Consider the following 27096-nt stretch of genomic DNA (forward strand, 5'->3'; position numbering starts at 1 on the left):
CTTTGGCCCTTTTTTGTATCCCCAGCGCCCAGCACGTGGTAGGCGCTTAATAAAGAGATGCTTGGTGATTATTACTCCGGGAATCACTAACTTCTACCTCGACCCAGCCCAAGGGAATGAAAGCCAGCCCAGCCCCGCCTTCCTTCCAAAACGAGAGATCACAGCACAGGAACAGGACCTCAACAAAAGATAACCGACCGAGCGCCCTGAGGCCTGACCCCGCCCCTTCCATGCGTGGGGGCCTGAGGGCAGCGAGACGAAGGCGTCTTGAACCTGCCTTTCTCCGCCTCGCGCCTTTCTAAACGCAGTTAGAACTACCGCCTCGCCCGGACATAACCAAGAACGACGCCAGTTGATTTAATAACCGGTCTCGCTCTTCCCTCCCCCCAATTTGAGAACGTTTTGCTCTCCACGCGCCACCTCAGGCGGATCTGGGGTCCGGCGCGCCGCGGACGCCTTTTCCTGACGTCACTGCAGGTGCCGCGTGCGAGGCAGGACCCTTCGTTCCCGCCTCCGCCCTCCTCTGCTCAGGCGCCGGCTCTCCTTTCTGGAAGCTTCGTGGAGGCTTTGGTCGGAGACCGTTAGGCAACGGGTCGGACTCAATCCGCGTCCATCTGGGGCTCTCGAGTCACCACAGAACCGCGCCGAGCCTGACTGACCATGCCGGAGAACGTGGGTCCCAGGAACAACGGGCCTGCCGGAGGTTCCGGCAATCGGGGGAGAGGCGCTTACCAGGACCGGGACAAACCGGCCCAGATCCGCTTCAGCAACATCTCTGCCGCCAAAGGTAGCGAGCGCGGGGGCCGCGCCGGGCCTAACTCGGGGGTCTTTCTGGGCTGAGTCAGCTTCAGCATGATGGCTGCTCTCGGGGAGTGGCTGGAAAGGGCTTCGTCCCCCACGGCCCCCGGCGTGTGTCCATGATCGGTTCCCCAACCCCTGGCTTTTCTCCCTTACTATGTACCCACTCTGTGCATTTTCGCAGATTGTCTCCCCTTTCCTTCTCCACCCCCCCCAGCCAATCTCCCCCTTCCTTCTCCCCCCCCCCAGCCAAATACCCGGAATGCTCTTCCTCTTCCTCTCCATCACCATGCCATGATCTGGCCTCCCTGGTTTCCTTCAAGGCCCAGCTAAAACCCCACCTTTTACGAGATGCCTTTCCGGCTCCTCAGTCTTTGTTCCCTCCCCCCAGTTTATCCTGAGTATTTTTTTGCATGCAGTTGTTAACGTGTTGTCTCCCTGGTTAAGCTGTTAAAGAGAGCAGGTATTAATGTCTTTTGCTTTTATTTATTTTTGTGTCCCTATCGTTTAGCACATAATAGACGTTTAAATAAATGTTAGTTGACTGACTTTCTCTAAGACTGTGGCATTCACCAAATTTCTCGAATTGATGATCTTCACTACAAAACGTGAAGGTCTGCTGGTGGTGGGCCTCAAGATCCTGAGTCCCATAGAACATTTGTGGCTACAACAGCTTGGTTCTCTTTTGTTGAAGCTACAAACTTGCAGCACTTTGGACTTTAGACTGATCTACATTTTGTTCTTCCTTTTAGATTTTTCAAATGATTTTTTTGGGAGTTAGCAAGGTACCTTTGAGAATAATTAGAACACTAGATATGAATCTCCACCTCTCATCTTGGTAGCTGTATGAATAAGGTATCTCTGAACCTGTTGTCTCATTTGTAAAATGAGGATCCATCAAGCTAAGAAACATAAAGCACATTCTGTGTGTGAGGCACTGAGTCATGGGTGCTGGTGATACAAAGACAACGACGGGAAGTAACTTTCTCCTGAGAGATACAGCTAAATATATATGTATGTGTGTACTTAAACTAAATTGTGAAGGGCCGGTGCTGTAACAGATTGGAAAAGGCTTCTCTTGGTAAGTAGCATATGAGCTAAGCCTTGAAGGAAGCTAGGAGCTAAAAGAGGATGTGCAGTAACTATAGTAATACCTGTAGTAGCAGTTACTTCATAGAGTTTCTATGAGAGTCAAATAAAACAATGTAGTGAAAGGGCTATATAAATGAGCAGTTAAATAGATTGTACCATAAGGGCACAGTGAGGATGGAGAAAGTGTTAACCTCTGCAGCATCTCCATCCAAGTATGGAGGAGGAAAAAAAATTTGAGGTTTTTAAATCATAATTAAACATTATCATGGAAAGTCTGAATGTGAGCCTGGAGCTGGTCAAAAAAGTGTGGTTTTGTGTAGTTAAATTTAGGGCTTGTGGTACTTGTGTGACACACTAATTTAGTGTAAAGAATATTGGATTCTAATCATCAAGAAACAAATTCAGACTTTCTGCCATTAACAAGTACAGTGTGACTTTAATCCAGGTCCTTCCCTGGGACTCATTCTTCAAATGTGGGAGGTAGTTGAGATTAAAACTTTCAGTTCTGACATTCTATAATTTTGTGCTTTCTTAACTATCAGTTTAGAAAATAATTTTGTAAGAAACACTATATAAATGTAACCTATTATTAGTTGCAGAATCCCTTTTGTATAGGGGAGAGACTACTTTTTATTCCCAGAATATGACAGGGAACAGTTTGTTACTTATTAGAGGGAGGATTATTGCCTGTGAGAAGCAAAGGATGTAGTTTGTCATTTCCTTTTCTTTCCTGTACACCCTCTTCCCCCATAATATGTTAGAATAACAGATCTAGATAATATGGTACGTAGGACTAACAGCCCCAAAGTTAAAATGCATAGCACAAAATTGTATAGTAGGAGCTCAATAAATAGTTGCTTAATGAATGATCAAAAAGTTAGAAAAATTAGTATAAAATGTAATTTCATACTTATAATTAGAAATATTTCTTTCCTAATTAATGAGATTTTGTGTCTAGAGTAAGATGGGGTGTAAGGTACCTTACAGTTTTGTACCAGATGGGCCTAAAGAGGTTCTTGCTTAACCACTGTCTGAATATTTGCCTACTTTAAGGAGAGAATGACCAGAAGGTTTTGGTACAGTCAGTATATCCCAGTGGGCAGGGGGTGAATAACTGCATTATCACATGCACATCCCTCTATGGGCACTATTTATTTACTTATTTACTTACTTATTTATTTGCTAGGCAGTGGGGATTAAGTGACTTGCCCAGGGTCACACAGCTAATAAGTATTATGTGTCTGAGGCCGGATTTGAACTCAGGTCCTTCTGACTCCAGGGCCAGTGCTCTATCCATTGCACCACCTAGCTGTCCCCTATGGGCACTTTTTAAAAAAAATTATATGCCTTTAGTTTATAGATATGTAAATCAAACCCTAAAGTTAACGTAATGGGTTAGCCTTAAAAAAAGTCTAACAATGAAACTGGAGGATGAGAACCGTTAGTCTTTGAATGAACCAGTCACCCAATTGAGGGCTGTTTCCCTGATGCTAAAATTACAGGATTTGTGAAGATAAAGGATTTAGAACTAGAAGAGAATCTCAGAAAGACCTGTACAGCTATTTAACTGTGAGCATGTCATGTAGTTTTCTGAGCCTCAGTTTCATGGTCAGAAGCGTGAATGATAATATCTTGCAGGGTGGTTGTAAAGTTTAAATGAGATGATGTAAATAAATCTCTGTAAACTTGAAAGTTCTATATAAAATGGCAGTTACTAGTATTTTACAGATGGGGAACCCGAGGCCCAAAACTACTTGTTCCAGACCACATGAAGTAGTAGGTAGTAGGGGCAAGATTTGAATTCAGATCTTTAAACTCTTAATCCAGTTCTCTTTTCCACTATGCCATTTCATCTCACAAATTAGATGGCATCAAACAGCCTTTCACTTCCGAAATTCTACATCTTTTAAGGTTTTCTAAGACAGGCATCGTGGTGTAATGGATAGAGAACTGACCCCCAGAGCCAGGAAAACCTGGGGGCAAGTCATCTAACTTTTCAGTGCACATTAGGCAATTCTAAATCTATAGTAGGTGCCACCTTGCATTAGTGGAGGGAGTTTCCTCTTCCAGAGATTTTATATACTAATGAAGTTCACGGGACTGGTTCCTATCCCTGTGTAATGACTGCTTAATTCAATTCAACACACAGTTATCAGGTGCCTGTGAGTACTGCATTAGGTACCCAGCTGTTAGAAAGGCAAAAAATGAAACATTGACTTTGAGGAATTTTCTCTGCTTTTTTCCACGGATGGTAGTTAATTACATATTTCAAGATGATTTTACATGCTTTAGTTGGTGGGTCATATTTAGCTTTTCTGAAAGTTGTTGTGCCTTCCTGACACTTGAGTTAGATGTCATAACTTAAAAGGAGATGGTTGGATAGGAAAAAGTGGCCTATAACAGCATTTTTTAAAATTAACATTTAAAAAAAAAATTCCACATTTTGTTTTGACACAGTCTCACTTCCCAATAAGCAGTTCTTTCCTCCATCGTTCCTAACAGTATTACAAAAAAAAATTTAACAAAGCTGTCTAATAATAGGGATTGTGACTGAGAGCACAAGCAACTGTAATGACAAGGAAAGAAGGTTTTACTTTCAGTCATTTGGAACCAACATTGTATTTAACCTGAATTCTGTTGTCTTTTAGTGTTATCTTTATTTACATTGCTGTAGTCTGCCTTCTCTACATAGTGTATTTTGTACTATAGCTAATGTTATACTGATTCTTCTGATTTCAAGCTATCATGGATCAAGGAAAAAATTTTGTCCTTTGTTCCACCGGAATAAATATTCCATCATTCCTGCTATGGTAACATCTCAGCTATCTATGACTAAGTTGTGATTTCAGGTTAGGTTTAAGTACAGAACTTTGGTTTTTCTTGGTCTCTGAATATTGGTAACAACACTTGAGTTTATTATATCAGTAGCTTTAAAATCCAAAATTTCATTTGTTTTAAGATAGGAAGTAAAGATTGCAAAACTTTCTAATTTGATTCTTAGCATTCTGGTATTTGAAGAAAAATAGGATGTCTGCAAACTAAGTTTTCCTATTGTATTTCCTGTATTGTATTTATTCCTGTATTGTATTCCTGTATCTGTATAGAATAAATCCCAAGTACTGCACACAGTGGCCTTACAATGAAAAAGAATGGAAAGACTTCATTATATTTGTGCTAGGATTACAATTTATAACATTTTGTTAATGTATGTGGTAAAATTGTACAATTTTAAAATGCCAAAAAATAATGCTTCTTAAATTTTTCTTCTCTTTTTACAGCTGTTACAGATGCTATTAGAACTAGCCTTGGACCAAAAGGAATGGACAAAATGGTAAATTTTTTAAAAAATTCATAAAATACTATTAATTGGACTATAATTGCTTATTGGAAATGAGAAGCATTGTTTTTAAAAGTGAAGATGTCTTATAAAGCTTGCATTAATGTTGGTGGCTAATGATCTGAGAATTTCCAGACCTGCAAAACCAAGTATTGAAATAATGTAATAAAGCTCTAAGTCTGGAAAACCTATAAGTCTGTATATTTTTGCCATTTATCCTTCTGCCTAGCTCCTCTCTCCCTTCCAGTTTCATGATGGAAATCTAATCCATCTCTCAGATGAGCAGCGATCGTAGCCTAAGTTAGAGCTAATTTTCAGCTTGCTGGCTTATACCATTCTTAGAAATAAAAAGGTATCTTTGGGGGAATTGGGGAAAGGAGTTGTTTTGATATATATATGAGGACTTTATTCAATGACCTTCTTAGGGTATAAGCTTAGTAGTGAAATCTCTAGATCAAAGGGCATGGACATTTTAATCACTTTATTTACTTTATTCTGAATGCTTTCCATTCTGTTTTTCTGGATTCACAGCTCCACCAGTAGGATAGGAGAGACACGGATGTGTTTGTAGGCTGCATGGAAACAACTAGTAGATCATCTTTCCATTTTGCAGGATTTAGGGTGAAACCTCAGAGTTGTTTTGATTAGCATTCCTCTTGGTTTTTTTTGTTTGTTTTTTGTTGTTGTTGTTTTTATGAATTTATTTTGAATTATCAACAATCACCTCCATAAGCTTTTGAGTTTTAAATTTTTCTCCCCCTCCTTTCCTTCCTCCCTCCCAAAGATGGCTCGCAATCTGATAGAGGTTATATCTATACATTACTATCAAACTTATTTTCACATTAGTGATGTTCTAAGGAACAATTAGAACCAATAGGAGGAACCACCAGAAAGAGGAAACAGAACAAGGAAAAAAAATGGCAAATAGTATGTTTTGATCTGCATTCAGCATTCCTCTTGTTATTAGTGATTTGGACCATTCTTTTCTATGCTTAGTAATAGTATGGTGGTTGATAATTTATAATTCTTCTTTTGAGGACTTCATTTATGTATTCTTTGACACAGATATCTATCTATTGGTATCTCTGGAGGAAAGTGCTTTTGAGAGTGTGGGAGAGGAAGGGCAAGATGAGACTGAGATATGTTCTTAGAAATTTGATACAAATATTTTTCCATGTTCAGCCACTTCCTTCTTCTCCTAGATGCACTAAATTTGCGCAGATGCTTGTCCATTTAATGTAATCAAAGTTAGCTGTTTTATATTTTGTAATTGTCTCTATTGCTTCTTTGGGTAAGAATATATTTCCTAAACCTGAAAAGACTTACATGGACTAATGTTGAATGAAGTGATCAGAACCAGGAGAATATCATACACAGTAACAGCCACATTGCGTGGTGACTGACTTTGATAGACTTACCTCTTCTTAGTAATGCAAGGATCTAAGACAACTCCAAAAGACTCATGATGGAAAATGCTATCCACATCCAGAAAAAGAACTGTGGAGTTTGAATACAGATTAAGCATACTATTTGCTCTCTTTTTTGTTGTTGTTTTGTTTCATCTTTCTCGTGGTTCCTCCCATTGGTTCTAATTCTTTTTTATAACATGACTGTGAAAATATGTTTAAAATGAACATATATGTAGAGCCTATATCAGATTGCCCACTGTCTTGGGGAGAATTAAGGGGAAAGAGGGTGAGAAATTTTGGAACTCTAAAATCTTAAGGAACTGAATGTTGAAAACTAGAATAAATGTTTGAAAAAGAATACATTTCATATCTGTAGCCATGAAAAGTATATGATCTCTTTTTTGCAATAGATCTTTATTATTCAGATCATGTATCCATTTTGAATTTATTGTGGAATATGATATATCTAGGACAGTTAGGTGGTGCAATGAATAAGAGTACTGGGTTTGGAATCAGGAAGACCTGAGTTCAGATATGGTCTCAGATATTAGCTATGTGACCCTGGGCAAGTCACTTAATCCTGTTTGCTTCATTTTCCTCATTGGAGAAGGAAATGGCAAATCACTCCAGTATCTTTGCTAAGAAACCCCGAAACGGTTGAGAGAAAACGCCTAAAGAAAACGATATGTCTAAGCCTAATTTCTGGCTGACTGCTTTCCAGTTTTCCCAGTCATTTTTTTTTTTAATCAAAGAGTTCTTTCCAGAAGTAATTTATATTTTTCTGTTGATTGGAGACAGTTATTGAGTTCCATTGTTCTACATCTCTTATTTTTTTTAACTAATATCAAATGGTTTTGAGGTCTGGAAGTGTTATTCCTTCTTTTCCCAACCTTTTTTCATCATTTCCCTTTCTATTCTAGATATATTATTTCTTTGAGTGAATTTTGTTGTTTGATAAAGTATCCCTTTTGATTGATACAGCATTAAAATTGTAAGTTAGCTTTGATAGTATTGCTTTTTTTTATTCGGCCATGAGTACTGAATGTTTCTCCAGCTCTTTAAGTTGGTCTTTATTTCTTTAAGGAACGCTTTGTAATTAAATCTATATAAGTATCTTGTGGGTTTCAGTAGATTGATCCCCACGTATTTTATGCATTTTATAGTTCCGTGGAACAAGATTTCTTTTTCTATTATTGACTTTTGGATTTTATTAATATATGGAAATACTATTAATTTTTGAGGGTTTATTTTGAACCTTGCAACTTTGCCAAAGCTATAATCTTACTTAGTATCTTTTTTGATTCCCTGGAATTTTCTAAGTAAATCATTATATCATCAGTAGTTTTATCTCCTTTTAACCTATATTTATGCCTTTAATTTATTTCTTACTGCTATTGCTAGCATTTCTAGAACTCTTACCAAAAAATAGCAGAGTTGTTGTCTATGCTTAAAGACTCCTATGTTAATTGAAAAGCTTCTAGTATGTCCCCATTGAATATAGTGCTTGATTTTGGTTTTAGATAATACTTTTTATATTTTAAAAAAATTCCCTCTCTGCCATTACTTCGTGATGTTCTTAGCATAAGTGAATGTTAATGTTTTGTGAAAGCCTTTTTCTGTAGCTATGATAGTCATGTGATTTGGGGCGTTGTTAATTTTATGTTGATTGTTTTCCTAATGTTGAACCATCCTTGAATCTCTAATACAAGTCCAATTTGATGATTTCCTAGATCAGTTGCTGTAGTATGTTTATCAGGATTTCATTTAAAATTTTAAAATCAATATTCATTATTGAATCCTAAACAATAATTATGTGAAAGAAAATGATAATGATGAAACAACATAACAATTTCTGGGAGACAGCTAAAGCAGTCCACAGGGGAAAATTACATCCTTATAAACATGCATTAACAAAATCAAAAAAGAGATGGTTAATTAATTTAATGTGCATTTTTTAAAATTAGAAGGCTAATCTAAAATAAGCACAAAAGAAGAGATATTGAAAATGAGAAAAGAAACATACTGGAAACCAAAAAGGATAGGGTAAAAAATCAAATCAGCAAAAAAACGAATGAGGTGATAGCACACACAATACAAAGAAAAAGAAAAAAAATTTAATTATTCTAAGCTACAACATGTATGATAACAGAACTTGAGAACACAAGAGAAATAGAAGAATGCCTTCAAAAATATAAAATACTTTAACAGAAAACCAAATAGAGATCTTAAATAATACAGCCTCAGAAAAGGAAATAAAACTAGCTGTAAACCAAAGGGAGGGAAAACTCTTGGTTAATTCTATATAATTTTAAAATAACAATATCTGTGCTATACAAATTTGAGAAGTCACTCTTAATAGACTCCTTTTATCAAACAATTATAATCCTAATACCTAAACAAGGTAAGGTAAAGCAAAGAACTGTACATCAGTATCATTAATGAATATTTGAAAATGCTTTAATAATAGTGAGAACTCAGTAATATAGAGATCTACTGAATGAATTCTAGGAAGGAGTAAGCTAGAAGTTAGGAGATTTGGGTTTTGTTTGGAATGGAATCATTTGTTAAGTATACTATATGCCAGGCACTGTGCTAAACACTTTACAAATATTCATTTGATCCTCACAACAACCTTAAGAGGTAGGTGCTGTTATTATCTCCATTTTACAGTTGAGGAAACTGAGGCAGATAGAAGCTAGATGACTTGCCCAGTAAGGGTCTGAGGCTGATTTGAACTCAGATCTTGCTGACTTCAGGCCCAGTGTTCTCTGTCCACTGTGCTACCTAACTGCCTCTATTTACCTGTGACATGTGGTGGAGAGACTTCATTTTTCTGCTCCTCAGTTTTCTAACCAATAAAGTGGAACTGAACATAAAATAAAGGCCAGTGTGAAAGTGTTTGGGTGTTAAGAAGTTGGATGCATTATATATAAAAGATAATATGAACATTACTATTAAGCTTTTAACTATGAGTAGAACATTTTTAAAAATCAAATTAATGTTGACTAAAGAAATTTTGTCTTTTTTGTTTTGTTTTTTAATAAAAAAAAATTTCTAGATTCAAGATGGAAAAGGTGATGTGACCATTACCAATGATGGTGCTACAATTTTGAAACAAATGCAGGTCTTGCATCCAGCAGCCAGGATGGTAAATATATAGTTTTTCTTTTACATGACAAACTACTTTTTAACCTTAATTTAAACTTCAGTTTATCATTTCCATGACATCTAAGTATGATAAACATTTGTTACATCTTCTTACTTCAATACTTTGAGGATCTGTGAGTTTTGTTAATGTGAGCATTCTCTGACACAGTACATTCCACTTTACAATTGTAACAGTTAAAGTGGAGGTAAACTGAGGCACAATGTTCCAAGCACAATCAGTTTATTAGTAAAGTGTGAACTTACCAATAAATAAAATCTTAGCTTCCTCAGCAAAGCCACGACTCCAAATGAGGGGCATAGCTTTCTTTTATACTTTGGGGAATACAGAACAAAGAATAGTACTTCGTAGGCAGGGAACAAGTTATGATTGGTTAAAAGAGCTCAATATCATGAATGGTGAAATCAATATGATAGGTTATGGAGCTGAGGCATGGGGGACAATATGATTGTTTGGAAATTGGGAATGAGGGGCTAGCAGTAACCCCCTTCTTCTCTCCTGTGACTAACACATAGTCACCATTTGAGCCTACCTGCAAGTATAAAGATAGTAGACCAGACATTTTTGGATAGCACACTAGTGTCCTTAAAGGATACAAAGATGCCAGACCAGACCCCCTGGTGGCCTCCCACATTCCCAAAGGATAGCAGATTTCCTTGAGGCAAGAATAGAAATGATTAGCAGGAGAACTGGATTTAATTTAATTTATTACAGACCAGCTGAATTTCTGAACTAATTTGAGAAATAACCATGATTTAGGCAGCTACTGGACAAAATCAGTTAACTGTAAATAAGGTCAATAAAAAAGACAAATCAATCTCATCATTTTGCAGTTTAGCATAGTCTTAAAGCTTTAATGACTTACAATTGCGTTTAGGATCAAATGCAAACTCCATTGGGCACCATTGAATGTCTGACTCCAGCCTCTCTTTTCAAACCGATTATGGATTACTGTCCTTCATTCTGCACTTAGACTAGCCAAGACATACTGCTTGTTCACCTTATGTGACATCCTAATCTTTTCTTATTGTGTCTTTGCAAAGGCTTTCCCTTTATGCCTGGCATATTATCTCTCCACACATGCCTTTTGGAGCACCCAGTTACCTTCAAGTCTTGACTTTCGTGCCAGTTCCTTCAAGAGGTCTTTCTTGATTCCCCCAGTTTTGAGTCACCCCCTGCCTATTACTCTGTATTTCTTTTGCATTCATACCCTATTTACTTATTTGTGAATGTATTGGTATTCTAGTTTAAACTAGCCCCCTTAGAGGGGTCTTACTTTTGCATTTGTATCCTTAACATTCAGCACAGTGTCTGGTACATAGTAGCCTTTTGTATTCATTTTCATTAATTGATTCAAGAATCACTCTGGCAAAAAAAAAAAAGTCACTCTGACAAACATAGTTATGAGCCTCTTAGAACTTAACTAAGCTCCTGAATAACCGGCATCCAATCTGTGACCAGGCCCCTGTTCAAAACTGTGTTTTCAAAAATGTATCACTTCAGTGTCAGTAGGACTCTCAAACTCCTCCACTTCGTGATAGAAAAGCTTTTTAGTCTTTTTTGACTTCCATATTACCATGCTGACATTCATTACTTGGTAGCCAACCTCCTAGGGACTGTCTTTGTTCCTAGATATCCTGGTCCCATTCTTAGTTTTTCTACTCTGGACCTGCCAGAGTTTGTATTCTGTGTATTCTTTGAGAGTACACAGTTAACTCCCATACCATGATGAGGCAAATAAATAGCCCTTATGTGGAGGAGTGAACATTCTAGAATCAATTAATGATCATGATACATGAGATTCTGTGCAGCTAGGGAAATACAAAATCTACTATCCTTCCTCCTGCCCCACTCCACATGTTTCCCCCTCCGCCCCACCCCCCTCCCTAGTTGTGCAGAATTTTCCTTCTTAATGCTTTCACTACATACCCTGGGGGGATGAGGAGTGAGAAGGGGGTAACATTCATTCTCTTGTGGAATTTTAAGTTTTCCAGAAAGGCAAATTTATGACACTATAGAGTTTATATTTTTTTCCTCTTGCAATTTGCTTTTGCATTGAATTTTAAATTTGACATAAATGCACATGCTGAAACCCGTTCTAAAGTTTTATGTGTAGCCGAAGCCTCATGATCTTGTCAAGACTATCAAAGTACCTTAACAGGGCTGTTGACCTGTTACTTAAATCAGGTCTTAATGTGCCCTGTCACTTAAAATTGGGCAAATTTCTGTATTTTCTTTTTTAGTTGGTAGAGCTCTCCAAAGCACAAGATATTGAAGCTGGTGATGGTACCACATCTGTTGTTATCATTGCTGGATCTCTTTTGGATTCCTGTACCAAACTTCTCCAAAAGGGTAGGTTGAGTTTATATTATTGCTAAGTAGTGGTAGGATAAAGATGATTTTCTGTAGAAAAGTTATTAGGGTTTATTTTGGAATAATGAGGTCTTTCATGAGTAGATAAGACTTATTTTTCCTTTACTAATTGTAGACTGGTTTTTCATGGAAAGAAACTTGATATAACTCAACCAATAATGTAATTAATTTTTTTAAAAAATGTCATTCTTAAAGTAGTGTAATTAAAACAATTTAACAAATGTGCAATGGTAAGTAAGATGTAGTTCTAGTAATTAAATGACTAATTAACAACTTGAGTTTGAAACTTCACAGGGATTCACCCAACCATCATTTCTGAATCATTCCAAAAAGCTTTGGATAGAGGTGTTGAAGTCTTAACCAAAATGGCACAGCCAGTGGAACTGAGTGACAGAGAAACATTGCTAAATAGTGCAACCACTTCACTAAACTCAAAGGTATGAAGAGTTAAAGACTATTGAAATTGTGCCCTTTTGGTTTTGTTGAAGAATCTTTCCAGTGATATGAAGGCTGAAGAAAGGGGGAGATTTTTCTTTGCTCTGTAGTTGGAAAGAAAACATTATTGTAGTTGTGGAGCAACATTTTAAGACTCTTTCCTTTGTCTTAAATCAGAAACATCTCCATAGAACCTTCTTTAGGTTTGTAAACTTTAAGTGCTATGTAAATGTGACTTTACTCTTGTTAATCATTCAGCAAACTCAGTGATTAACATAGTGCTGCTTAAAATTTTACTGAAAGTTTGATAACTCCTAGCATCTTAGCATCTTTGGTTTTCCTGACTTTCCTGTTTTAACTTCATTCCTTCTCTCAATGCCAGACTCATATGTTTCCCTTGATCTTTGGTCGTGGGACCAAGACTAGATTGTGCCCATAATGATTGCCTTTTCAAATGTGCTAGAACTATTCTGCCAATACCTTAATATTGAATGAAGCTTCTTGCTGTTCTGAAGATACAGGGGATGCTAGTTGATATGGTGGAACTATGAGTATCCAAAAGTACTTAGTGCTGCTTTATGCCAGAAGAGTATTAATCTGTTTTTGGAAAATTGAACTGTTAATCTTGTTTTTGCTTTTTTAAAAAAAAAAAGGTTAACAAAGTATTGGTGAGAAACTTACCTCATCTGCAAACGTGGAAGTAAAATAGTGTTTTTGTAGTAAAAAACAATTTTTTAATTTCTCCAAAACTGTCATTTTTCTTTATGTTTATCATTAGAGAAGATAGTGTTTGTCTATAGTAAGCAGTTTTCCTTTACCACTTTTAGAGTTGACCTTTTTAAAAACTGAATACTTCTAGGTTGTATCTCAGTACTCAAGCCTGCTTTCTCCAATGAGCGTAGATGCCGTGATGAAGGTGATTGACCCAACAACAGCTACTAGTGTCGATCTTCGAGACATTAAAATAGTTAAGAAGCTTGGGTGAGAAAAATCTATACTTACTACTTTCATTAATCAGAGTTAATGTTTCCCATAAGCATGATTTCTATGACAAAAATGGAATCAGATAATAGGACCAACAAGGATTGGGGTTTTCTTCTTTTCTGGTGGTTCTATCATTGTGAGAATTCTGAATGTCTTCATGGCAGATAGGAATTTGTTCTCTTCACCTCATTATGTTAGGGGAATAAGATGAGAGATGCCCATGAGTGGGGCCAATATAAATTAGAAAGGTTCTAATATTTTTTAAAAGTTTACGACTTTAGGTTTAAAACTTACACGCTTTCTCTCTTTTGTTTTACTTAGAGGAACAATTGATGACTGTGAACTGGTGGAAGGGTTGGTCCTAACTCAGAAAGTGGCAAACACCGGCGTAACCAGAGTTGAGAAGGCTAAGATTGGGCTCATTCAGTTCTGTTTATCTGCTCCTAAAACAGATGTACGTAAGTCTGATTCTGATCGTTACCCCTATTTGAGTAGACAGGTGGCTAAGCACCAATAAATGGGAAGGAGCCAAAATCACCTCGGTGTCTTTATCTTGGAGAAAGCACTATGTTAACATATTTAAAGTCAGCATGCTGGGTAGTCTTCTAACAATGCCATACATATTACATTTCCTAGAGGCATAATGTAAAAGGATGTGAACCCAAAGAATTGTCACCTTGTCTGCTGTGACAGACATGAGTAAAAACAAGTAGCTGAGTCTATGTCTCTTCCAACATTTCCACTCCTAAAATATTACTTCATTCTTACCTATATAATAGTCTTCATTATTTTGACAGTTAAGAGGACTGTCCTGACATCTTTTTCAGATGATCAAAAAAACTTAAGAGTTGGAAGATGGTCTCAAAGGTCATCTAATAGTCTAACCTATGCCTCAATAGGGATCTTAATAGTTCCTGATGAATGGTCTTCTAGCATTTTTAAGACCTCCTGAGGAAGCCCATTTTACTTTTGGACAGATTTAGGAATTCAGTTACGGTGTTTTTCTTACATCAAGCTGATAATTTACCTCTCTGTAGCTTCTGTCCTTTACTCTAAGTTCTCCCCTCTGAGATCAAGTAGAGTAAGTCCAATTTATCTTCCATGTGTCAACTCTTTATTTAAAAATATCTTTTGGGGCAGCTAGGTGGCGCAGTGGATGGAGCGCCGGCGCTGAAGTCAAGAGGACCTGAGTTCAAATCTGGCCTCAGACCAAACATTTGACACTTACTAGCTGTGTCACTTAACCCCTGGGCAAGTCACTTAACCCCAATTGCCTAAAAAAAAAAATCTTTCATGGGTGTCTTATTCTGAACACTGTATTTATAAAAATGCATCCTAAGATCACATTAGTGTTCCTGGCTGCTGTGTCATACTGTTAATTCATAATGAGATGGTCCACTAAAACCCCTAGACTCTTTATGTGCATTGCTATATTGCCATATTTCCCCATCCTATATTTGTACAATTGACTGTTTTGAATCAAAGTGGAGAACTTGACGCTTAACTCTGAATTTCCATTTTATTAGGTTATATTTTGCTCATCATCTTGACCAGCTTTCTTCAGTTATGACTGTCATCCAATGAGTTTGCTCCCAACTTTGTCAAGTGCAAATATGAGAACCATGTTTACTACTGTTCTCTTTTTATGTCTTTTAAAATCTAAGTTACCGAATTCCCATATCCATCTCTCTCCAGATAATTCTCCCTTTTCCTACTCATTACAATAGTTTTTGATTTTGCCATCAGAATTTCATTCTATATAATTATTTCTCATTCTTCTTGAGCTGACCTGCCCTGCACAATTTAGGGCATGATGCTGTGTTTTTGATATCTTCTGTCCCAGAGTTTAAGGCTTACATTGAACCATGCTTAGTTTTTTGAAGATGGAATGGCTGCTTTATTCCAAAATTCCTAGTACTCTACTTAAACAGCCAGTTCTTGATTAAACAGAATTAGGTTCAAAATAATAATTCTTCTCAAGACTTCTGTTGTATTTTAAACAATGAAATTATAATTAAAGCAAATGAAAAATTTATCATTTGGCTCTGCATTTAGCACAAATCCAACAAATATCCAGATAGTTAATATGCCCCATCATCACCATATCATGCCAGGCAGGTTTATGATCTGTTTGCTAAACTCCCTCTTCCTAGCAAGTGCTGTGCAGTATATTTCATCTACAAGATTGTATTTCTATCCCAGCCCAAGCCTTTGTATCCCTACCTAAGCACCTGTCTTGTAGTACACTGTGCTGGATGGTAAGAATACAGATGAAAATGAAGATAGAGAAGTGAAGTAGTCCTTGCCCTCAAGGAACTTACTACTTTCTCTCATGATCATGACCCAGATGCTTTTCCAAACTCTGTTCCTAGATTTCCTCATATGTCCTGCTACTTTACTGTCATTTTTTTTTTTATCTATTCTGTTCTTTGTAAATAGAATCGTAATTAATTATAATCAATCATTTCTAACATGCTTTTTAAAAGCTTAAAATGCACAATTTTCATATTCCCTTTCAACAGATGGATAATCAAATTGTAGTTTCTGACTATGCTCAAATGGACAGAGTATTGAGAGAAGAGAGAGCTTATATTCTCAATTTAGTGAAGCAGATTAAGAAGTCTGGATGTAATGTACTCCTCGTACAGAAATCTATTCTAAGGTAAGTGATATGAAATACATCTTATTTAATATTTAAAAACTTATTTGACTTTGCTTTCTAGTAAGAAATAGATATTTATAAATATGTTAGTAGAACTCTGTGTAGTCAATTATAATCCGAGATCCAGGGCTATCCTATTCCACAGTACATTCCTGAGGTAAATTATAAGGCTGCTCCTTTTTCCCCATATAGCAGTGTATGTAGCAGTCAAGGAGTTTTCTTCTCTGACCCCTAATCTCAAATAACTCAGTGCCAATAGCAAGTCATAAAAGCAAAGCTAGAACTACTCTAAACTTTAAGATTTAGGTTTGTGGAGATGATTTGGATGGTGCAGAATTCTTGAAAAGGTCATAAAAGGCTATCTCAAAATATATTTTGATCATATCAATATGGCCATTGTGGGAATTTGTTTTGTTTGATTATGCTTATTTGTTATGAGGGTTTTTTCTCCTTTTGAAAGTTTGAGGGAGTGAAAAGCAGTGTTTATTAATTGAAAAATATTATATTTCATTTTAATAACAGAAAAGGTATATTCTGGTACCTTTTTTCCCTCTAATTTCCATATAGAAAGCAGAGATATAGAAAATCAATACATTAATCTTAACAACCATCTCATAATTTGTGTTTATTGTTGATGGTAATGGTGATTTTTCAGTACCACTATAAGTAATTCAACATTTATCTTCGTTTTCATCAAAGTAATTCTTAACAGACCTAATGAAAGCTAGCTGGAAAACAAAAAAGGATGGCTATAGGAGAGAATCATTAATACTTCTAGAAAATCTATAAACCAGTGACATAAAATTTCTCTTGAATGATTACCAAAACAAGCATAAAAATTACCAGCTGAGGGGCAGCTAGATGGCACAGTGGATACCTGAGTTTGAATCCAGCCTCAGACACTTGATACTTACTAGCTGTGTGACCCTGGGCAAGTCACTTAATCCTGATTGCCTCACCAAAAAATAAAACAAACAAAACAAAACAAAATTGCCAGCTGAAGCAACTGATTAATGAATGTTAATCAAGCAGCCTTTAGTAAATGAAATTTTATAATAAAACCATGAAAATTTCAGGTGAAAAATGTTTAAATTAGTGGACATATTTAAGAAAATACAGTCTTATTCTTTAAAATAGAAGATATTTTAAAGTGTCAGAATTCTTGGACAGGAGAAAAGAGAGGCAATGTGTGAGAACCCTTTTTAGAATTCAATAAACTTTATCTACTTTGTCTTCCTGATGCTATAACAAAAGTCAGATACCCAGTAGTGCCCTAGAGCATTTGGAAAAATGTAGTGGGAGACAGAGCTAGTGCAGTGAAAAGACTGATCAGCACTTCGTATTGTTGGAATTCAGCTGGCATCTGAGCAAATAGGCATAAAGGTACACACTAATTACAAAGTATGAGCAGTATGAGAGAGAAAATCAAGTACAGAAGACAAAACTGGCCCTGTAGAAAAAAGTGGTACTAGCATTCTTTCTTAAAAAATGTTATTCGTAATTTAACAGACTGCCCCCCCAAAAAAGAGAAAACATTTTCATTTACAAAATGTGAAACCACATACCTATTTCATGCCTTCTTGCTTAAAGAAAGTATTAAATAAATTTCAAATGTTCTTTTCAAAGCCGTCCTGCTTCTCTGTTTCCCTCTAAACTTCTTTACTGCTAACTTCCCCAAATCTCTTCCCGTAAATAAAAAACAGGAACAAACAGTCCTTTTAACAATTAAGTATGGTCAAGCTAAACAGATCTACACATTTGCCATGCCCTTATGTTTCCTTCTGCTCCTTAAATCCATCTTTCCTCTATCAGAAGGTAACGTTTCATCATTCTTCCTCTGTAGCCTTGATTGATCATTGCATTGGTCAGAGTTCTTAAGTCTTTTTAAGATTAATGTGCATTTTAAACAAATTTAGGAAAGCCCTGATGATACTAACTGAGCAAGAGGACAATTTAAGGATTGTCCATTAGGTTTCAGTTTTAGCTTCAGTAGGTCTCAGAGGTGAAAAGTAATGTGACTATAAAGCAAAGGACACAATAGACTGTCTGGACTACGGGTGTCAAACAGATTTAGAATACCACAAATTAATGTTATGTTATATTTTTATTTATTTGGTTAAACATTTTTCCGTTTTAATCTCATTTGAGTGTCTCTGAAGTTTGACATTTCTCTCAACTGTGAATTGATGAATTTGGAATTCTTGGGGTTTTATCCTATTTCTTCATAAATACTATTACATGAGACAACCCAATGTCTTATGAAATGTTTCTTGGAGCCTGGATAAAACCAGCATAGCAAGACTATTAAAATTACTAGATTTAATTCCCTCTGTACATCATACATTAGCTAAGAACCTCTTATGGGGTAGCTGTGGCAGAGTGGATAAAGCATTGGGCTTGGAATTAAGACCTCATCTTCCTGATGAGGAAGTTCCTCATCTGTAAAATGCTGAAGATGGAAAAGGCAAACTACTCCAATATCTTTGTCAAGATAACTCCAAAATTAGGTCATGGAAAGTGTGACATGACTGAAACGACTGAACAACAAGATGAGCCTCACATTTAAAGTATCAACAGTTAATGTTTAGAGATGGTCTAATAATTAATGTAATTCTTGGCATCGTCTGCCCTTTTTCTACCACTCTCCCAACATCATTGCAAAATGTGGAGGAGTGTCACCTATTACTGTTTGCCATTTTGTCTTCTCTTTCATGGTGTTCCTTGAAAGATGTAAAAATAGGTATCTTTGTTCTGCAACTTTTAATTATTAATTATTAAGTGAGGCATGAAACAGTGTACTCACCTAAGGGGTTTGCACTGGTCATCCTCCTTGACAATGGCAGAGTCCAACCAAAGTGGTATTAGAGTGGTAAGGTCCTCCGGATGCTTCTGTTGGAGGAGGACATGCTGATTGCCTTAAACCCAGAAATACTGTAAAATTTCCTAAATGAGGTCCCTGGTGAGACATACATATATCTCAAATAGCCACTATGCATAGACAATGATTTGTGCGCAGAATTGAATAGGAATGTGGGCTAGAGTGTCTTTGGGAAACTGCACAGTTCTTTTAATTGACCCCAAGCTTCTCTCTGAAATGATGATTTATCTTTTTACATCAGTGTCCCTCTCGTGGTCCTTCTGTGAGACATAGTATCTGAAGAATTATCACTCAGAGAGTAGTGTAGACTTGTGTGTTAACTATGAGCAAACCATAACCAACACATTACAGATGAAGACTTATGTAGAATGTTATCAGAGAAATGTATAATTGAGGGGGTTGGGGGAAAGCTGAGTTGTTTATGCAAACAAGGAAGGACAAGTGGTGAATGGAGAGCCTTCATTCTCTGGTGTTATCCCTACATGGCCCAAAGAGAGGAAGGCCTTAGCACATGGGTAAAGCCACTCTTTAGTGAGTGCATGCATGTGTGTATGTATAATTATAGTGAGATGTACATGGATTGTAGTGTACATTATTGTAGGATGTACCCACATCAATAGGGGCAGCAAGGTGGCACAGTGAATAGAGTGCCAGGCCTGAGGTTAGGATGGTCTGAGTCCAAATCCTGCCTCAGACACTAGTTGTGTGACCCTGGGCAAATCACTTTACCCTGTTTGCCTCAGTTTCCTCATCTGTAAAATAAACTGGAGAAGGAAATTACAAACTACTGTCTGCCAAGAAAGCCCCAAATGGGATCACAAAGAGTCAGACAGGACTGAAATGACTCAACAACCCACATGAATGAAATATCAGAGATCCCTTGTAATTACAGAGTTCGTACTAGCAAAAGAATCATAAAACCCAAGGTATTTTCTCTTAATAATAAAAATTCTCTTTCTGATTAACCTTTGATTATCTGTACTATGTTTAATAACATTTTGGAAATCTAACTTTTATTTTTACAAAGGATTTTGAGCTCCCCCATTTTATGTACAATTAAAACAACTGTTACTGAACAGTTAAATTGTCTGATTAACTGCTTGGTCACATTAATAGTGGTGAAAGAAAACGTAAAGCAGTTGAACAGAATAGAGCTTTTTTCTCACATTGACAGGATCACTGATGGCATTTCAACTTTTGGCTTGTTCTAGGGATGCTCTTAGTGATCTTGCATTACATTTCCTAAACAAAATGAAGATTATGGTGGTTAAGGATATTGAAAGAGAAGACATTGAATTTATTTGTAAGGTAAGCGAGTTTTTTTTTTAAACTTTTATAAAATGAGTTTATGAGTTACATTTTGCATTTTTATAAACATTGTGTTTTATGATTTGATTTTATTTTTACAGACAATTGGAACCAAACCAGTTGCCCATATTGACCAGTTCACTCCTGAAATGCTTGGCTCTGCTGAGCTAGCAGAGGAGGTCAGCTTAAATGGTTCTGGCAAACTGCTCAAAGTAAGCATATAATTAAGTTTGAATTTGCTAGCTTTCTTCACTGCACTAGGTAGCTAATAATGCTTTTTTTTCCCTGTAGATTACGGGTTGTGCAAGCCCTGGAAAGACAGTTACTATTGTTGTTCGTGGATCCAACAAATTGGTGATTGAAGAAGCTGAGCGTTCAATTCATGATGCTTTATGTGTTATTCGCTGTTTAGTAAAAAAGAGGTAATGTGTTTTGTCAGTTTTACCCTTTGATAATTTAGTACATGATTTCTGTGTGCTTTGGCCATATGTTTATTTAGTATATTTATACATACATGCATACACACATATATACATGCATTGTCCCAAAAGTTTTAGTGTGGTTTTACACTAACCTGCATTACTAGAAGGTCTTCACCACAGATTCCCTATACTGATGAAATTGTAGGCCTGGATAGAACAAATTAAAAATGCGGTTATTGAGTAGTTAGAAGTAGTAAAATATTTGAAAGATGTTCTCTTAATGTTTGAACAGTTATCTGCTTGGGAAAATTAGCCATAAACCTGTCTTGTCTGTTTCAGAGCTCTGATTGCAGGAGGTGGTGCTCCAGAGATAGAGCTGGCCTTGCGTTTAACTGAATATTCACGAACTTTGAGTGGGATGGAGTCATATTGCGTCCGTGCTTTTGCAGATGCAATGGAAGTCATTCCATCTACTCTAGCTGAAAATGCAGGCCTTAATCCCATTTCTACTGTAACAGAATTAAGAAATCGACATGCTCAGGGAGAGACCACTGCAGGGATTAATGTCCGAAAGGTAATAATGTTTTTTTAATCGATCAGCAGGCATTTATGAAATATTTGCATTATGTCAGGTACTGTGCTAGGCATGGGCGATAAAGAGACCAAAATGAATAATCCCTCTCCTCAGAGTGCTTCCATTCTATTTGGGGAGCAATGTCTATGTATGTATGTACATAGACAAGATATATATACAAAGTAAGCTTTTGTGGAGGGTGGCACTGACAGCTGAAAGGAGGAATCAGAAAAGTGTCTTAAGTAGATGCTGGCACTTGAACCGAGCAGTGAGAACGTTTGCGTGCAGAGGCATAAAGAAAGGAGGTAGAGGTCATGTATAAAGAATAGCCAGTGTGCCACTTTGGAGGGCAGTTGTGTATACATAGAGAGAGATAGGCTGGAACTAGATTGTAAAGGCTTTAAGTAAAAAAACAAAGGCGTTTGTATTTGATCCTAGAAGCTCCTGGAGCTGTAAGATTTTTATTTAGGCAGCTGTGTGAAAGATGAATTCAAAAGGGTGAAGAAAGACTTGAGATAGGGAGTCCACTTAGGCTGTTGCAGTAGTCTAAGCAAGAATTGATGAGGGCCTAAAATAAGGGTAGCTATGTGAGTAGAAAGAAGGGAATGGATAGAGGAAATGTCGAGGTAAAATTGACAAGACTTCATGTAGAAGAATTGAGGATGACTGATTTTACTTCAAGCAAAGTACTTGACAAACAACATAAGCACTCTATAAATGAGTTAACATTTTTTGTGCTATGAACACCTTTAGAAATTTGGCGAAACTGTAGACAATTCAGAATAATTTTAAATGCATAACGTGCACAGGATTATAAAGGAAGGCAATTTTATTGGAATACGGCTATCGATATTTTGTTAAAGAAAGTTTTCAGATACCAGGTTAGGAACCTCTGATATACCTGCTTAATTGTTTGTGTATAAGCTTCAGAAATAGGTATAGTATTCTTTATAAGAACTGATTAGGAAAGCAAGTGTGAAATGAAAATAGATTCATCCTGATCTAGCTAGAGGGAGTTTCTTTTGGCATGAATAGTGAGGTAATGTCTGGCAAAGCCTAAATTTGAGGAAATAACTTCTGAAACCTGTTACAGAATGGTATAATGCAGGATTCCTAGATCCTCCAGGATCTAAGTATTTACCAGGAAGACATTGTGTACGTATGAAATAAGTAAACTGCCAGTACAAGGCAGCAGTATACATTGAGTGGTTGATAGGAGATAGGAGATAGGTTGATAGGAGACCTGTAGCTGAAGATTACTGGACCAGTGTAGGAGGGGTTGGTCTTGTTAAGAGCAGTTAGGTTGCATAGTGGATAGAGCATTAAACCTAGAGGCAGAAAGGCCTGAATTCAGATCTGACCTCAGACACATTTGCTGTGTGACTGTGGGCAAGTCTCTAAATATCTCTGTGCCTCGGTTTCTTCATTTGTAAAGTAAAAATTATAGAACCTACCTCCCAGGGTTGTTTGGAAGATAGAATTATATATTTCCTTAAAAGTGCCATCAATAGTAACTGTTGTTACTACTATTGAGAATATGGTACTTGATTGAGACCTTGAAGTATGGGTAGATCTGGAGGCAATATTAAGAGGGTGTTCTAGTCAAGGGAAATAAAAGTATAGGGAGTGAAGTTATGTGGGCAGAACTAAGCAAACATCTTCAGGGAACATATTTAAATTGTAGTTTTGTTTTGGGAGAATAGCAAAAGATAAAGTTGCAAAGGTAGAGCAAGACCACATAATAGAGTTGAATGTAGGGCTAAGGAAGGATTTTGAATGTCATTCTGTAGGGAAGTCATTGCAGATTTTGGAATGGTAGATTCATAGGTGAAATAGGTGGCTTTGTTCAGGATTGGAGACAAAGAGATACAAATTAGGCAGCAACTGGAATAACTGATGTATATGGATAAAGGCCTGGTGCTATTATGGTATAATAGGAAAAAACCCTAGTCAGAAGGCCTGGACTCCTATGCCAACTCTGGTGCTTGCTTTGTAACCTCTGACAGGTTACATCGCCTCTCTAAGGCTATTTTCTCAGTTATATGATAGGGATAATACTTGCTCTATCCATCTTAGAGGGTTGTCATGAGGAAAATACTTTGTAAACTTTAAAGTACTGTATGAAATATGAGTTATTAATAAGGTTCCAGCTGAGAAATGGATAGGTTGTTATGAAATTTGAGACACAAAAATACATAGAACTGGATAAAAAGACCTGCCTAATAATGAATGTAAAGAAAAGTATTTAATAATATCCGTAACATAAAAAAATGTTCTTGGAAGAAAGAAAATTGTGAAATCAGTGTTTCCCAATTTTAGTTGAGATACTACCAAGGCATCTTAGGAAAGAACCTGACTTTGAGAATTTTTTTTTAACATTAGACTAAAGAGAAAATCAGGTCCAATGAACTTTGCTAAGAGCATAATGGTTAAATTATCTTTGTTGACATGTTTGTTAAATAGTATACATGATAAAAGAAAAAAATATTAATTTCCAGGGTGGAATTTCCAACATTTTGGAGGAGCTAGTAGTTCAACCTTTGTTGGTGTCAGTCAGTGCTCTGACCCTGGCTACTGAAACAGTCCGAAGCATTCTCAAGATTGATGATGTGGTAAGTTTTAGATTCTATTTTTCTGACATAAATTCCCATTTAGAAATTAATTGAGGCATTTTGAAAAATTAGAGTGAAACAGTGCTAACCAAAAATTCCTGAGAAATTCCATTCATAACACAAGAAAACTTGATTCTACATGCAGAATAGTTTTTCTAAGTAGAAATACAGACTTCATTTCTGCTTAGGAAAAAAAATAAGAAGTTACTGTTTCAGTGTTTATTTAGAGAAACCTTATGGATCAATCAGTACTTTTAAATTACTTGTCTTTTGGCCGTTTTCTTTTAGTAAGTAAAACCTTTTCGTGATTAGAGACTTAGTGAACTATGGGTCCAGTTTCTCTGCAGTTTCAAGTGATTGCAATTATAACTAACTTAACATCGTTAATGTTGTTTCATGGTTCACAAATAATTATTCTACTAGGGATTGAAATTTGCTTGTGCTATCACCCAGTGGTTTTAACAAGGAAAAGTTAGTTTTTGTTGAAAATTTTAAAAGATGCTAGACCTTGAATAATGACCACAAGAGCAATGTTGTTTGCCTAAGTAGAAGGGAAATAAGATTACTGAGTTCAAGGTGAAGAATATGTGATTTGTGTATAATTGAGAGAAACAGAGTTGTCAACCCTTGACAATACTTTTTAGGTTCCTTCTGACATTGAGCATTTGTGGCCATGTGATTCATCAGAAGTGGGTAGTTGTCATTTATTTTGATAATTTCAGGCAGGTTCCCTATTAAGTCTTCCAAGACCTTTCTGTTCTTATCTGGTAGACAAATAGCTACCTTAATACCTTTTTTCTGTTCTGACCAGAAGGAGGAATTTTTTCATCTGATAACTTCTGTGGCTTTATTGTATCATTCTTTGGAGGACAAATAGTTTCTTCCTCAGAGCATCTAGCTCCCTCCTCTTCTGGAAGAGCCTCAAATGAATTTTTGAGCTCTAACTGTACAGCTAGCTGTCTGTGTTCTCTGGAAATGGATGATTGTCCCCAGTAGGGGATGGAACTAGCGCAAAGGAAACCTGACAAGTTGCAGGGCAGTGAGGACAGTAAGCGATCTGAAAGCCATGCCATGTAAGAAACAAAGTAATCATAATATAACCATAAAGCACGTTGTACTCTTCAATTCATCTAATTGTTAAAACTGTGAGCTAGATAGTACAAATATTACATCTTTTTCCCCCAGGAATAAAGGGGTGTAAGTGGCAGCCGAAAATTTAGGTGTCTTGTCAGAAACACCTTCCTCACAATTAAAGCTATCTATATGTCGATAGGCTCTTGGGGGTAGTCGCTTCCCCCTTACTGGAAGCCTTCAGTTATTGGCTGGATGATCATTTGTCAGTTATATTGTCCTGGGAAGTACCTTTGAGAGCAGTCACTTCTGCTATAACTTGACATTCCATTTTCAAAAAGCATTCTGCTATGCAACATAAGCAATGAAAAACACAGGTCTTATGGGGAAATGGGGTTAGAGTCGCAATATTCAAAAATTTCATCATTAACATATTTTATAAAGGTAGGAACCTAATACACATGGTGGCATGGTTTTATACATGTTAAATGATTTATATAATGGCAGGATCTATAGACCCAGGCTGCTGCATCCCAGATCCCATGAGTCGAGCTGGCAAGGTCTCATGCAGGTTGAGCAGGCTGAAACTCCAGCGTGAGAAACCAGAGGTCAGAGCAGAAAGTGGAAAAGGGGGGTTGGGGCTGGACCAGCCCACCTCCAGCTACTGCACCAGAAGATGCATAATAAATGTGTCTCTTTACCTTGAATAGGACCTGAAACTTGCTTATGGAAATGAGCAACCAAAGGGTTAAAGCTTGTGAATTATTGTGAAGCAGTGTAGTTTTCTCCATTCTCACCCATAAGCCAGGTTTATTTATGCTCAGAATGTTCCCTAATGAATCAGTCTTGGAACAAATTCAAGTTTTCAAGACAAGTGTTATAGCAGAACTGTTTGTAGTTGGATTAGATGGCCACTGAGTCCCTTCCAACTCTAAAATTCTGATTCTGAGGCTTGATGTAACCTGTCCCAAATTATGCACAAAGTTTCAAAGCAAAGACTTGTGTACAAAACTAGTATTCTTCCAGCTATATCATGATAAACCCTTGAAGCTGAAGAAACTCAAAGTATAGTTGCAAGGACTGCAGAGAATCCAATTGGGAAAGAATAGTAGAGTGCTATACTATACTGGGTTTTTTTGGGGGGGGGGGAACCTGACTCCTACACCTGAATATTCATGCCACTAATTTGAAAGGTGCAACAGGAGTTTAAAATATTAGTGTGTTACAGTGGGAAAATACAGAAGTAGGAATTAGAATATCCAGATTGTAGTACTACTTTTGCTGCTAAAATAGCTGTCTGATGTTGGGTGAAGTCACATCACTCCTTTTTTCTTTTCTTTGTGGTTTGGTTTTTTTTGTTTGTTTTGTTTTGTTTTGTTTTGTTTTTTTGGCTAGGCAGTGGGGTTAAGTGACTAGCCCAGGGTCACACAGCTAGTAAGTGTTATGTGTCCCCCCCTCACATCACTTCTAATAATGATTTTCCTCATCCATAAAATGAGGTGATTTGACCAGATATTTTAAAATTCCTTTTGAACTCCGCAAACTCTTTGATTTTAGCGTTTTAAACTCTCAATATCACTTTTCTCTTCAGGTGAATACTCGGTAATCATGTTAACATACAGCATCTGTCTGGTACTGACATATATATGTTGTGCAGCTGTGGTGGAAGAGTATTGCCCTGTGGAATACTTAGTAGTTTGGAAGACTTTGTTTTCTGAGTTCTTACACCTGGGCTTTCCAGTTGTCATCCATCTGAAAACTGTCGATACAATCTAATAAAAATAGTAAATATTTGGTTTCAAGAAAGCAGATTTTGTTGTTATTCCTGGAATTCTTCCAAAAGTTCTATGAAAAATAAAAACAGCTCTACCTGTTTGTTGAGTGTGCAATTGAATTTCACTTTTTTTCTCAGAGCAACAAGTGATCTTTTTGCCCCTGAATTTAAAGAAAAATTATTTAAGTTTAAAGAATGATC

The 27096-nt window shown here is 36.7% G+C and overlaps 1 protein-coding gene across 1 annotated transcript; it reads left to right on the forward strand.

Moving 5' to 3' along the window:
* Nucleotides 1-499: 499 nt before the first annotated feature.
* CCT4 (chaperonin containing TCP1 subunit 4) lies at nt 500-26997 on the forward strand. Its single transcript, XM_027865449.1, has 14 exons — nt 500-787; nt 5169-5221; nt 9695-9784; nt 12046-12154; nt 12470-12612; nt 13470-13591; nt 13916-14048; nt 16117-16256; nt 20346-20442; nt 20544-20654; nt 20734-20864; nt 21204-21438; nt 23937-24050; nt 26713-26997. Exons 1-14 carry the CDS (start codon nt 661-663, stop codon nt 26725-26727), a joined length of 1620 nt encoding a protein of 539 aa, XP_027721250.1. The 5' UTR covers nt 500-660; the 3' UTR covers nt 26728-26997.
* Nucleotides 26998-27096: the final 99 nt, after the last annotated feature.

This window comes from Vombatus ursinus, unplaced genomic scaffold (assembly GCF_900497805.2).
Source record: "Vombatus ursinus unplaced genomic scaffold, bare-nosed wombat genome assembly UNPS02014778.1, whole genome shotgun sequence".
Lineage (NCBI taxonomy): Eukaryota > Metazoa > Chordata > Mammalia > Diprotodontia > Vombatidae > Vombatus > Vombatus ursinus.

Bases quoted from the DNA above. Each gene is read 5' to 3' on its own strand.
- CCT4 (XM_027865449.1), top strand. From the start codon at position 661: ATGCCGGAGAACGTGGGTCCCAGGAACAACGGGCCTGCCGGAGGTTCC. The intron at 20,443-20,543 runs GTAAGCGAGTTT...TTATTTTTACAG, and splicing joins ACATTGAATTTATTTGTAAG to ACAATTGGAACCAAACCAGT. The intron at 21,439-23,936 runs GTAATAATGTTT...ATTAATTTCCAG, and splicing joins CAGGGATTAATGTCCGAAAG to GGTGGAATTTCCAACATTTT.